This window comes from Mastigoproctus giganteus, chromosome 2 (assembly GCF_048544385.1).
Source record: "Mastigoproctus giganteus isolate SK-2022 chromosome 2, ASM4854438v1, whole genome shotgun sequence".
NCBI classification, from domain to species: domain Eukaryota; kingdom Metazoa; phylum Arthropoda; class Arachnida; order Uropygi; family Thelyphonidae; genus Mastigoproctus; species Mastigoproctus giganteus.
In genome coordinates this window covers 172,414,705-172,430,002 of record NC_143576.1, presented here as the reverse complement: position 1 = coordinate 172,430,002, position 15,298 = coordinate 172,414,705, and the positions used below count along the sequence as shown (strand labels likewise).

At 35.0% G+C, this 15,298-nt stretch overlaps 1 protein-coding gene across 1 annotated transcript in view; it reads left to right on the top strand.

The window, feature by feature from the left end:
- The window catches only part of LOC150089755 (methylenetetrahydrofolate reductase (NADPH)), a 137,349-nt gene that overhangs the window by 92,853 nt on the left and 29,198 nt on the right, over positions 1 to 15,298 (top strand). Inside the window, exons 6-7 of the mRNA XM_090390093.1 lie at positions 2,027 to 2,306; positions 13,293 to 13,475. Of these exons, the coding sequence (XP_090246219.1) occupies positions 2,027 to 2,306; positions 13,293 to 13,475 (463 nt within the window). The remainder of the gene's footprint in view (positions 1 to 2,026; positions 2,307 to 13,292; positions 13,476 to 15,298) is intronic.

Here is a 15,298-nt window from a genome sequence, read left to right as displayed (position 1 = left end):
GATGCAAAAAATAATTTTGATATTATTGGCGGAGTCCAGGGTTCAATACTGAACCCATTGCTGTTTTCTATATTTATTAATGATATTGATGAAGGTATATCAGGCTTAATGTCTGATTTTTCAGATGATACAAAGATTGGCAGGGTGATTAATGACAGTAATCAAGGCAAGCTACTGCAACAAGATCTAGAAAAATTAGGCAGATGGGCTGAGAAGTGGCAGTTGAAGTTAAACACTGACAAATGCAAGGTACTGCATATGGGTAGCAGTAATCCAAGATTAATATACCAATTGTATGGTACTACACTCAGGGTAATAGAAAATTTGAAAGACCTCAGGGTAATTGTGTAATTAGATATGAAGTTCTGAGTAGTGCAAACTGGCTGCCAGGACAGTTTACGGGATTTTGTCAACGATATACAGGAACTTTGTTAGCAGGGATGAGGAGGTGAATATCCCATTGTATAAGGCAGTAGTTAGGCTGAACCTTGAGTACTGCATATAGGTCTGGAGGCTTCATTTCAGGAAGGATGTAGACCTTCTGAAATGGGTGCAGAGAAGGGAACAAGATTGATAAAAAAAAAAAAAAAAAAAAAAAAGGCTGGTCTTACCAAGAAAGGCTTCAGTTCTTCAAATTCTAGTGTCTGGGGACTTAGATGCGTGCAAGGTGATTTGATTTGAGGTTTTTAAGGCTTTCAATGGATTGGGCAATCTCAGTGCTGATTGAATTTTTTTTCCTTGTTCAGACTACACACGAGGGGATGTGTGGAAGTTTACCTTCAGCCAGTGGATGACTGATTGTTGGAACAAACTTCCACCTGTTGTTGTAGAAGTAGGTAGTTTGAATAAACTCAAGGAAGAACTAGACAAATTATTGGAGGGGATGGACAGGTTATGTGGGAATTTTTTTTTTTTGATTGATGCTTTATAAGCTTGCTTTCTTTCTTTATCATTTGTCACTGTTAATACTGTTTTTAATGTTTATTAATTACATTGATGTAAGTATTTCAAGTTTAATTTCTAAGTTCGAAAATGATACAGAGCCAGGCATAGTGGTTAATAATATTAATTATTGTATGCTACTTCAAGAATGTGTGCAGATAAATTAATGAGATGGGCTGTAAAATGCCAATTTAAGCTTAACAATGATAAATGCAACGTACTAACTATACTAACTACATTTGGATAGGTAATATGAGAATAACATGCCTTTTATGTGGTATAAAATTCGAAGTAGTGGAATATGAAAAGAGATCTAGTAGTAATTGTACAATCTGATATGAAATTTTCTCTCTCTGCAGTTCAAACAAGCTGCTAGAATAGCTCATGGTGGTCAGTAATATACAGGAACTTTACCAGCAGGCAATGATTAGCCCACAGACTTGGAAACCTCATTTCAACGAGGAAATAAATTGTTGGAAAGGTGTGGAGATGAACAAAAAGATTAGTTGAATGCACAAAAGTATATTTTTACCAAGAAAGGCTGCAGTTCTGTAAATTGCAGTCTCTGGAAACTAACTATCTGTGGAGTGACCTAATCGAAGAGTATAAGGTTTTTGAATGAGCTAAGTAAATTTAATACTGATGTCATTTTTACTCTTTCTGAGATGAAACACCAGGGGAAGGGATAAATTTAAATCATAAAAGGGTGGCTGCAGAATAGATATGTGGAAATTTACATTCACTCCAAGAATAATCAATTGTTTGAATAAACTTCCACCTAGTGTTGTGTAAGTGGGCAGTTTTTATAAATTTAAGAAAGGTTTGGATAAATTATTGGAAATGATGAGCTAATGATGCAAGACCTTTTTTTTTTTTTTTTTGGCTGCCAAAAAAAAAGTCCCTTGCTTCCTCGCATCACATTGTTAATACTAATATGACACATGAAAAATTTCTCTAAATTTCCTATTCTACAATTTCCTCTTATTAATTAAAGCAATATCTTTCTTTTTATAATAATAATTTTCATGCTATTTCTTGTCATGCTTGTCAATGAATTTTATTTTTATTTGTTTGTTGGTTTCAGGAGGTGTTCTGAAGACGTCAGACCAATTTTTTGGAACTTGCGACATAAGAGCTATGTGTATCGTACTCAGACTTGGGATGAATTTCCCAATGGGCGTTGGGGAAATTCAGCTTCACCAGCATTTGGAGAACTCAAAGACTATTATTTGTTTTTTATGAAAAGTACAAGTCGTAAGGAGGAATTGCTTCAAATGTGGGGAGAAAAACTGGAATGTGAACAGGATGTGTGGGATGTTTTTTACTGTTATCTTTCAGGGCAGTTAAATAAATTTGGTTATCCAGTAAGTATTGAATTTTTTCTTTTGAAATGACAAAAAATTACAGTTTTCTTTATTAATTTGTGAAATCTTTCATTGCTAGCAGTCATTTGAAGATTTCAGGAAAAAAAATTAAATAGTTCCAACTTCATATGCTGGCCCTTTCAGAAATGCAAAGGAAGTGCTGGTGCAGTTTAAAATTTAGGGCCTTGTTTGCAGCTCTCTTATATAAACAAGTTTTACTTTTTCTGAAACCCAGGGTCCCCCATTAGTGATCAGGCATGTGCCAAATGCCTACCCCTCTGATTGGTCTCTTCACACAAAATAAAATATTCAACGTATTATGTGTAATACATGCATTACACCAGTACCTTCTAAATTTTTTTGGCATTGACAAGCAATGTATGTGCCAAAAATAATTTTATATCTAACCTATAATTTTGTAATTATTCAACATCCCACCTTTTTTTTTTCCATAATTTTAAGTTTTTTATTTTAGTTTCTAGTTTTTAATAGTGGAGTATACAACTTCTTTGTTTTTGGCAAAAAAAAAAAAGAGAAAGAATGGGTCTGAAGCTCATTGACCAGAGAGTATGAAACACCTGGAGAAATAAATAACATTAACTCTGAATGTATTACTCAATAATTGTATTTCAGTCAATTAACTACAAGGCTATATGCAATGAGAGGAAATCAGAGTGAATGAAAAAAAAAAAATCATATGATTACAGAATTTGGTGACATTCTCTGGGACAAGATGTGGCACTCCATGTGTCACAACACCCACTTTTAAAGTGACCAAATTCTTAGTATCCTAATGTGGGACATTGATTTTACATTTTTTTTTTTCACATATATTTATTTTATTACATAGAAATACCTGTGATTATTTTGCTATTTATTAATACCTATATTATATAGGTATTTCTGTGAAATAATAATAAAAATATATACATCTTTTAACAATAAAATCAACAGAAATTAAATATATTTTTTCGTGGAGTGAAATTTTCTTAATAATTCAAACAACTTAAATCTGGGACCATCCTGCATAATCCGGGATGTCTGATCACTTTACCCACTTTGGAAAGCTGCGCAGCAGACAAATATGTAAGTAACCCTAAACGCCTAATTAGCTGGCTGAATGCATATTAAACCTTTTGAAATTTTTATATTAATTTGTTGTATTTTAGTCTTCCAACTTTATTGTAAAGAATTACAATAAAAGGGGGTAGACTTCATACATATACAGCTTTATGCTATTTGTTAACTAGTACATGCTAACAAATGTCCCCCACTTAGCACTCATAATTGAGGCCTTAAAAAGAGCCTATATCTGCTAAGGTAATCCACATTAAGCAGGGGAAGATTTATCAATAGAATATAATGCAAATAATTTTAACTGGTTGATATAACCAGTGTTTCTGGCTGATTTTAAGGCGCATTTCAATTTTTATAACAATATTAAATGTATAAATTATGCTACAAAACATAAATACTGTGTCAGTTCAATAAAATTCAAGAAAACTTAAAATTAAAATTACAGAACTTTATATGTATACTGCATTTACATTATTTATAATAACAGCTTGTGATACTGTTGATTTTCAGAACTTTTCAGATTGTCCTTTCAGACAGTTTTTTTAGAATGTCCAGTTTAGTTTCCAACAAAACGTTTTTCTGATAGTGCTTATCCTTCGTGATATTAGCATTAGTTGACTCACTTGACTCTTTGAAGCCATTTAAAAAAAAAAAAGAAATTTAAACACAATATTCTGAAATCAGTCACTTGGGCACAAAATGCACATATATAATACACAACTGATGTTGAGTGATATTGAGTGCAGCTAAAAGCAACTCCTTGCCAGGAAATGATAGTTCCTAAAGAGAAGTTTTATAAACACTTAATTAAACAAACTAATTACAACCTCTGAATGGGTGCCCCCTTTTCAATAAAACTGATTGTTGTCGTTATTTGGTTTTTAGGAGCATTAGCAACTAAGGCCATATTGCTCCATGGGGGATATGCAGTGGTCACCTGATCTTTCCACATCATCCGTATTTGGTGGTCACGGGCTCGAACCCCAGTCTAATCAAGAAGCGTGTGCTACGCACTGCTGCTGCTCCTGCCCACCTGGCTACGGAGGCACCAATAAAACTGATGGGTAGAATGATGCATAAAGTGGTAATATTTTTGTAATATGTAAGAAATGGTGCAATAATCACTTTGTATTTTCCACCTATATCATTGAACGACCATAGCGTTTTATAGCCAAGGACACAGAAAATTTGGGGCAGTACAAACAGCTACAGAAAATTAACACAGAGATATAACAACCAATGGACATGAAAAATAACTTTTTAGGGATAGTTTTCAAAATTTCTCCTTGTCATAAATTGGAAATACTTTGCTGCATTTCCAGCTTGGTTGGCAATTCAGCCATTTTCTTGTTAATTCCAGTGTTGAAGAGCATTACAATTTTTTTTTTTTTTTTTTTTTTTTTGGTGGAACATCTCAGGCACTCAAACACCCCAATGGGCTCATTCCAAGGCATTTAGAGTGAATAAATAGCACTTTTCCAGGGAAGCAGAGTGCAACTCTGGGAAGGGGGTATTAAAAACTACAGAATGCTATGGCATACAAGCTGAGTGAGTTGTGCTATAGCCGGGGACAAATGTATTAGCCACAGATGCAAGGAAACATGAGGCTTTAGCTGCACTAGCCAAAAATAAATAAATAATAAAATAAAACAGCCCACATATTTGACCCCATCCTTACACATGTTAGAACTTAACCTTTGAATCTCCCCAAGCTGTCAGCCTCAACTACTCATGGAGGCAACTTATTCCAGTAATGAATAACTTGGTGGTTAAAAGAAACTTCCTGAAATCCTTCCCTCTTAATTGGCGCCTCCGTAACTAGGTGGGCAGGAGCAGCAGTGCATAGCACACGCTTCTTGATTAGACTGGAGTTTGAGCCCGTGCCCACCAAATACGGAGGATGCGGAAAGGTCAGGGAATGACCACCGCATATCCCCGGAGCAATATGGCCTTAGTTGCTAATGCTCCTAAAAACCAAATAACAAAACAAAACAAACCCTCTCAATTTGAAGTTATAGTCCCTGGAATCGATTATAACAGTAAAAAAAGTTTGCACTCATTCATTTTACTTTCTGCCCTCAGAGCCTTGTTTATCCCTCAATCAGGTATCCTCTAAGATGTATAGTTCCAAGCTCTGTAGTCCACATATTCAAAGCCTTTCCTCATATGGACATCCCTTTGCCAATCCCACTAGGTGCTTTGCTTATCTTTGGACCCTTTCAAGAAGCTTAATGTCTTTCTCTAAGTGCGAGTTCTATATGTCAACATGGTATTGAAAGTGTCTTGCAATTGCCTTCTACAGTAGGATTATGCTATCCTATTTCTACAAGTAAATGTATGATAAATCATCAATAGGACATGTCTATATCATAGCTCAGATCTCTTTCTTCCTCTATTTTGCTTTCATTAATTTCCCTGCAGTTAGGTTACTTGGGAATAGCAACCCAAGTTTAAGGTTTTACCCTTGGGTTGCTGTTTCTCAAGTGTAAGACATTGCATTTTGTTGCATTAAAACTTAGCCCACAGTTTTCTGACCATCCCTGAAGTCTATCTAAGTTATTCTGAAGAAATGCACTTGGCACTGATTATTAACTTCTCTACTGATATTGGCATCATCAGCAAAATTTTACATAATATTGTGTATTTTCATCAGTGTAATTTTAAGAAGATTGAAAACAGCAGTGGTCTCAGTAACAATCATTGGGGAAACCCTATTGCATATGTTGAGTAACCATTGATCACAATCCTCTACCTCCTATTCTGCAGCCACTTGCTATCCATCTAAAGAATTTTTCTGTGATTTCAACATGTTCCCGCTTATAGAGTAACCTCTCGTGTAGTACTGAGTCAAATGCAGGGCCGGTTTTGGACTGTTAGCCGACTGCGTGCTAGAGATATTTGGCTGCCCCTATCAATGCTCGCTCGGTAGTAATGAATTTTTTGCTGTGAAAATGTTGAAAATGGTTGACAAGAGAATTGATTGTTGGGTGAATATTTAAATTAATAACGTTCATGCGCATTTCTCTCTTTATTTAAATTTCGTCAACAATTAAAACAATGATGTAAATATCGCTTTAAGATATCGCTTTAATATCGCTTTAGGCCCATTCACAATGAAAATTTAACATAACATAAGCATAAAACCTTGTACCTGTGTTATTTAATGAAACCATTCACAAGGAATTATGTAAGTGTAACCTTAAACTTAATCATAAGATGTTAACATGAGTTTGCAAACTCCAAGCCTTTATCATTTTGTTTATGTGGTTTAAAACGAGACACAGTCGTAGAGGTTATGGAAGTCCCATTGTTGAAATCCCTTTCTCAGACTACAAACACGTTATTGATCACAGTGGGATACATCACTGGCAGCAGCTGGCAGCACTAACAAATTGCATCATATAAAAGATTACTCCAACCATGGAAATCCAGCATTCAGAAAAATAGACGTGATGAAGTTGATACTTGCTAGGTTAAGGATAAGACACACGTATTTCAGTCACTCTTATCTTTTGCGAGGAGAGGATCCCCCCTATGCCCTATCTGTCACACACAACAAACAGTAAAACATGTACTGATTACTTGTCCAGCTTTTGCAGATGACCGCCGAAACTCCTTCAAAGAGCTAAACAAACATCACTCCCTCACTCTCAAAACCATACTGGAAGATAGAAAAAATATAGCAGATGTTTTTCAGTTCCTCAAGAAAATAAATTACTGTAATCAAATATAAAACTAAATATTATCTCTAAAGCAAGCTATAGTCATACTCTGTTACTCTTGGAAATTATTAGCAGCAATATACGAATTAGAACAAAACCGTTATATAAAATCTTACAGGCGCATTTTAGCCGCAGTAGCTCTTTCGCCAAGAATTCTTAAATCAAATCAAACCCATTGTTGAATCCTACTCTGGTTCAACGGATGAACCCACCATCGCCTGTGCTTGCACTTCTAAGTTTTCTGATGCAAAACACCTAATGTGTATGCTTCTGCGTTATTTATAACCATAAACTGCACAGCTATATCATGCAAACATCAATTTTTTGAAGTATGAAAGAAGAGCATGCTGTGTTTCCGTGGTTACCAAATATGTTTACCGTCATGTTTATGTTCCCATTGTGAATGTTGGTAGGACTTCTTAATTTTACGGTAACATTTGTTACATTATTTTTACGTTTAATTTTCATTGTGAATGGGCCTTTAGAGAATACAATATTATTTATTAACAATGCCATATTTGCTATTTCATCACTGACCACTATATTAAAATGATATTAAATTACATTTTAATTTTATTCTTTAAAGTGCACTATCAGCCGCCCTAGGAATTTGGCCGCCTGTGTGCATGCACACCTACCAGAACCGACCCTGGTCAAATGTTTTGCTGAAATCCAACTGAACAGTGTCAAAATTATTTCCTACATCCAACTAATGAGTGACTCTATAAAAATAGCATACCAAGTTGGTTAAACATGCTTTTCCTTTTACAAAACCATGCTATTGCTGTTTTTCGTTCAGAATTCAATTTATATCCAAATGATCCTACTGCATCCTTGATAATTGATTCATGATTTTACCTATCGCTGAAGTCAGACTGACTGGTTGGTAATTACACAGTTCACTCTTAGTATCACATTTTTGTATTGGCAGTGCACTGGCACTTCTCCAATCAAAGGAAATCTCTTCTTCTGGATCCAGAGGTGCCCTCATAGTTAACCTTAATGGTTCAATACACCCTTGTCACTTTCCTCATAATAAATGGGTATATGCCATCAACTGCAGAAGCCTTATTTGCCTTTAGGCCTGAAAGTTTTTTTAATAAATAACCTTCTGAAATTTCAGTATTACTAATTGCATGCTTCCCCACTTCACTCTCACAGTTTATTCTCACTTTGAAGGATTTTTGTCTGTAAATATCAATGCAAAGTATGTGTTCAACTCATCTGCAACATCAGTGGGGTTATCTTAAAACTTTTGTGCACCTGTTAAACAAGAATCCAGTATGATTTATTCTTCTCTTCTTTGTATTCACTAATGTTTTTGTGTTCTATGTACTATTTCCCCAGTTGATAGAGGATGTGTAGCACCTTAAGCTGTTATAATCTCCTTTCTTGAAATTAAATCTTATTCCTTTGCCTTTAACAATTGCTATTTTTCCTCATCAACCAACTTAAAACTTGGTGATGACTCCTGCTAATGGTTCATGTACTCTAAGCCTTATTATGTTATCTGCTTTTTTGGGTGATGATCAGGTCTAGAATATTTTTTCCCCCAGTACTTTTCCTAACACGTTGATACTAATAGTAATCATCCAGTTGATCTGAAAATTTTGTTCCCCCTGGTGACTTTCCCTCTCACTTTCTCCATTCAATTAAGGGCAAATTGTAATCACAAATAATATGTTCACACTTGCTCATCCATTCCATTCCATTTGCCTGTAGAAGCTCTTGTCATAATCTTTGTAGTCTTCTGGTCTTTAGATTACTCCGACTCTGATCATACTTTTGCTGCCAACCAACTCACCCTACACAGATTCTATACTAGCATGTGTAGCTTCTGAATCTACAAAAGCATTTATTGTGCTCAGGCTGCTTTTGATAAGAAACATGACCCCACTGCTATATCTTTTCTCTGTCTTTCCTAAATGCACTGTACATACCATAATGTGCATTCATAGTCTTCTATATTGTGGTGACACTGCATTTCCATCAGCCCTATTATGTTATTAATTAGTAATGCAAAACTTAACTAAGGCTTATTAGTTAGGCCACATGAAGATCTTCAAAAGCTGTATTATTTGCAGTACTTTAGAGTGCTGAAATGCAGTACATTAATTATGTCAATAAAATTAATGTTGAAATCAGTAATACTGAAGAACAGCAGTCCACCTTCTATTCTGCAAAATAACTTAAGTTAAAAGGGCTTTATTAATGAAAATAAAAAAATATACTCATTCACACAAATCATATGTATATATGTTCTTTTTGGGTTGTTTTCTGGTGACTGCAGTATAACACATCCTAGACCATATTATGTCTGTGTGAATGTGTCTGTTGACAGGCCAGTTTGTATTTGTGTGGGCTAAAATATCTGAAATAACTTGAGATCAGCTAGCTGTGGTCCCAGTATTTGAAATTAGAAATTGTTAACAAATGGAATGCCAATATTTGGCAGCAAAAGATATATTTTTTGCCAGACATTTGGCCAAATATTATTGCCAGTTCTCATAGATTCTGACATTTAAATATAAATTGATTACAATTATGCATGGACTTTTAATTGGGAATTCCTCTCATCAGTATTTTGGAAAACTTTTTTTTCTAGAAGTTTAACAACTGGAATGATTTGAGCTTTGTTTAAAAAAAAAAAAAAAAAGGTGTAATTATCAACTATAATTGTACCTTCCTGTGTGTTCTTCTAATCCAATTTGAGCAATGGCGATGATTTTTTTCCCCCCCTTGGCATGAACATTTTCACAGCTTTGAGCATTGGAAGTAGACTGGCTGTTAAATAATTAAATTTTCTTCAATGACTCATAAAGAATAATGCAATCGAAGGAAACTAAGTGATAAAATTCACTAATAAAATAAAATCATAGATATATTTCATGATTCTTACTGTAGCATGTCTAAAATAATGATACATACTCACTCCTTTAGAATTTAAATATATCATGACTATTTCAGAAAAAAAAAGCAAAAGATGAAAATGGGTTTGCCATACTTATTCTTAATATCTTCATAAATACTTGTTGCTTTTACTTGAATGGTCATTAGACTCAGGGGCACTTGCTGCTGAATATTATTTTCCATCCATATTATTAATAACTTTTCCATCTTCGATATAGCACCTGAATGCTGTTTTGTGATCACTTTTGATCTTAAGTGCTTTGATCCTTTGACATGTTCTTTTATACATGCACTGTCCTTTAAAATAGTATTCACTGTTGAAGCAGCGAGACCTAATTCCCTTGCAATAGATGACAAACTTTGTCCTGCTTCATACTTCTTAATCATTTTCATCTTCATTTCTAAATCAATTTTGTTTTGTTTCCTGGCACTACCACCACTTGCACTTTCCGTTGGTTGCTTTCCCTTCACTATTGTAATACATAAATAGGAATGAAGAGAAGTTTCTGAAAATTTGTTTTTTATATGATTAAAAATTTCATGGAAGGGGAAACACATTTCACCATAATAACCTAACAACTCACACAATTGCACTTATCAGTATTACCGTGAATGCAATAAGATCAAGTTTACTACCTGTTTATAATTAGATGCACTAACAGAAAAGCCCAATAAACCGGAAAGTTCAAATTGCTTTTATTGTTTTATGGTCGTGACCTCCAGAAACATGCTTTAGAAAAATATCACAAAGATTTTCAACTTCGAAGGACTTGGAACGAATTAAAAAAAACAAAAAAAAAAAAAAAAAATGCGTTATTGTGTTCACATTACGATATTTTCACAATACCTCCATTTATCACTACAGTTGCAAAATATGTTTCTATATTTTTTTAATTAGCACTGGCCAGCACAAACTTACGTAAAGTCGAAAATTTGCATAAGTCAAGTATTACGTAAGTTGGGGAGGTCCTCTGTGTAGTTTACGTAGTTTTTATATTTAGTCTTATACACAGGGTGAATCCTAAGTCACTTTACCATTTATTTCTAAAAAAGCATTCTATGGTTTTAAACCTGCTAGAAAACAATAATGCAAACATAGTAATAAAATACTCAAAATTTTGTTAACTATTTTATTTTACATCTGTCTATTCAAAATGGTAGTCTTGCACTCAAAACAAGAAGTGGGGAAGTGTAATACTTTGCAATATTATAAAATTTTCTGTTATTTATAAATTTGACTTAAGTGATCCAGAGCAAAAATTAATTCCATAATTTAACATTATGTGCTCCTGTCGCATTGACCTTGATTGCATAGTATGTTTGAATTAATATTGATCGAGATTAGTGAGCAGTACCAAATGGTACCACTGTAGGAGACCACTCCTACAGAGGTTTAGGTACAAAATGTACCTAGCTCTTGACCTTCTTTAATCTGTTCAATTGGTTCTCAGCTAGTTTTAATTAATTATTATTTTCTCTTTCTTCTCCTTATGGGTTTTTTCCCTGTTCTGTGATGGGGGTGGTTGTTATGCGTGGTTACTATTATTGGTTGAGGAACTCTGAATATCCTATAGGTGTTCAGGAGTGTGGCTTTCTGGAGTTCTGTGTATATGTTCTCTGGGAGGACTATTACTGCTAGGTTGTTATGGAGGCTCTTTGGCACCATGCGGTTGTTGGTACAGTGATGGGGATGGTCATGACTTGTTCCATATACCATATTTCTTTGACTTCCTGATCTTTTCCTTGTAGTTTTTCCAGAAATTGCTGGTGTTGGGTTCTGCTATGGCGTTCAGGTAGGTAGCTGTTTTCTTCTTGTTGATGAGGTTTACAAGTATATCTGGTCTGTTGTGTGGGATCGTCTTCATTATTATGGCATGGTCCCAGTATAGTTTGTAAGCAGGGGCTTCTAGTGCAGCCCAGGGTTTGTACTTGTAATGCAGTACAACTTCTTTGATCAACTAATATTATCCTGGTTACCTGGTCTTGTCTATGAATGTGCTCCATCTGTGTGACCACCCTATATTCTATGGTGATGTGCTGGATGGTTTCTCAGGGCCAGGTGGCATCGATGATACCTATTATCTGTCACTTCAAGATCCTTGGCAATATATTTCCTGTAGTTCCTAGAGTTGATTACCTGGATGGTGAGAATGAATCCTTTGGTCTTGGGGAAGAGCCTCCCACTCATGAGCCATGGCGTAGCACACGTTTCTTGATTAGACCGGGGTTCGAGCCCGTGACCACCAAATACGGAGGATGCAGAGAGGTCAGGGAATGACCACCGCGTATCCCCGGAGCAATATGGCCTTAGTTACTAATGCTCCTAAAAACCAAATAATAACAACAACAACTCATGAGCCATGCATTAGAAGCCATCTTATCTATGTCTTGATGGAGATCATTGTCATTGTTTGAAGACAGGTGATCAGTCTATACTTCACTAGATTTGTAGTGTCTTTTTCCTTAGCCTTCAGGTGGATGAATCTTTGAGAGACTCTGGGATTGTGTCAGGGTGACTTATCATCTAGTAAACTGCTCTGCTGACCTCTACTTGACCATTGTATTTCTTCTTCCTGAATCTCCCATACTGTCACATCTTGTATGTCCTTGGTTTTCTTCCATTCTAAGTTTGATGGCAGGGGGGGGGGTGGCCATTATGGCTAACTTTGATGCTCAACAGGTTGCCCCAGAACTCTTCAAGTGCCTTCTGTTCAGGGACTTCTGTTGCCCTCCTCCTCTTTTTGTTCAATATTCTTGTAGAAAGCTCTGTGGTTTTCTTCTGGTCACTAATTCTTTATCAGCAAAGTCTCATACTGAGTACAAGTAGGTTTTGATTGAGGGGTTCCAGGTATTCTTTGATTTTGTGATTATAAGTCTCATGTTTGCTGTGGATCTTTCTTGAGAATGGGCTTCACTTTTCTGATCAGCTTCTTACTTCTGTTACCCCATTGGTACTTAGTCAGTTGACCTATCTTCACTCTTAGCTTTTCTATCTTCTGTTGTAGCTTTCTCTCACAGGTTGGCGGTTCCTGTCGTTGCATTTTGTTCCTGTTGATTCTTGTGTTTTGCTGGAGTGACTGTCTATTGATCTTTGGTTTCTCTTTCATTCAACTTGGTGGCTGCTACAGTGGCACATAAATGGCTGTGCAGATGGTATCTAGTTTTACTTCATTGTTGTTGAGGTTGCAGATGGTATCTAGTAACACTAGATACCATCTACAACCAAGGGAGCAAAGCTTTACGTGATACATTTTCTTATAGTTTTTAATATTTTTAGGTAACTAAAATTCCATGGAATGATGATGAATTATGTTCTGAAACTTCCTTAATAGCTGCAAAATTGGCAGAATACAATAAGCGTGGTGTCCTGACAATAAACTCTCAACCTAGTGTCAATGGCATTCCTTCTACAAATGAAATATTTGGTTGGGGTGCATGTGGTGGATATGTCTATCAAAAGGTATTTTTATTTATGTTAGTTTTACATAGAACTTTGACTCTCCTCTATTTAGTTTAGAGTTAAAATATAATTGTATTAGACATTGCCAGTGAATACAGTGGCTGAGTAAATAGTGGTGGCAACATGACAGAAAATCATGCAGTTTTAATTAATCATATAAAACAGTATTATAAACCTTCAATATTGTTTCCAGTCATTCTATCAGTGCCATTTTCTTACTTGGGGAAGGTGATAGTTAGCTGTTGACATAAGGAGGCTGTTGATTCTTAATTTCCACAAAGAGATCACCTAATGATATGCAGAATGCCCTCTACTCTATGAAACCACTTGCCTCCTTCATCTTTGGAAAGAGATCAGAATTACATGGACTCACATATGAGGATGTACTGAGGATGCTCTAATATTTTCACTATCATTATGCCAAAAGGTCCTTAACAATGCCTGCTATATTGGCAGTGCATATTGTCTTATAATATGATTAGTGGATCTTTTCAGAAACGCATTCCTTCTGTGGTAGTAAAATTGCAAGTGGAGTTTAGCCAGTGCATAATGGTGTCACTGCTACAGCTTTGTGCTGATGAGGGAATCCGGTATGTTGAAAAATCTTGAGGTTTTTTGTTAAGATGAAAAAGATGGCTCATTGACTTTCCTTGCCTCAATAGCCAACTGCTGTTAATTCAGCATATGTTGATTTCTCACAGGAACTGAATAAAGTCAACATGTTGTTATGGAAGGAGATCATTTGTAATATTAATTATCACTTGAATTAACTAAATAAGAAGACTTCTCTGCACATAAAAATAAATCAATGAAAACAAAATAAAAGTAGATTTGAATTGTCCTAGCCATGGAAAAATGATGAAACTCGATGTGTAAATATCCAATACAGAAAAACACCATTACCACATGCCTCGTGCAAATCCTATCAACAATCCTTCATATTACATCTTCACGTGATTTCAGTTTTAATCCAAGAATATTGCTCCAACCTTGTAAATTTTGTTCATAAGGCTTTTAGAATGCTAACTTATAAGCTGTGCATATATCAAAAGGTTTTACTGAATTGTCCATGTGTGGTAATACTTATCTTTTCCACTAACTAACAGCGATGGACTCAGATTCATTTGCATAATTTTGTTCAATACTTCCTTGCCAATACTTTGTATTCGGCTCTCATATAGTTTGAGTATTCTGTTGATTATTCTATTGTTTACATGAAATTTTGTATTTTCTTTTTGTGTAGCTGAAAACTTAGCACTCTTACTTTATTTTAATATTCATTAATTAGCATGTAAATTGAAATATTACTTTTACATATAATTGATTATAAAATGACATTATGTTACAATGTCTTATGGCCCCAGCCCATAAGACATTGTAACATTTTATCCTCCCATCCTTGCACTACATAATTTGTGAACAGCTCTCAGGACAAGCTTCATTGATGATAATTTTAAGCTGTAGTGTATTTTTTTAACACACTCACAGTATATAAAAAGAATGTCATATGCTTGCATAATACCTATTTTCTGATTAAGAGTGATCAGATATTCCAGTTTTATAGGACCTTACCTGTTTTTTTTTTTCCTGGTTTTCCTAATTTTTTTTTTTTTTTTTTTTTTTTTGTGACCCATAAATGTCCTGGTTTTCTGAAATTTTAAATGGTTTACTTAGCAGTTTTTATCACCTCCATTCGTACAAATTTATTTTCAATCTCAGACAAGGTCTGTGAGACACAACATCATAAAAAAACATTTGCATATCATAGAATAATGCAATACAAGTCAAATTTTAAGAGACTCTTGCAACATGGAATTGTTTGT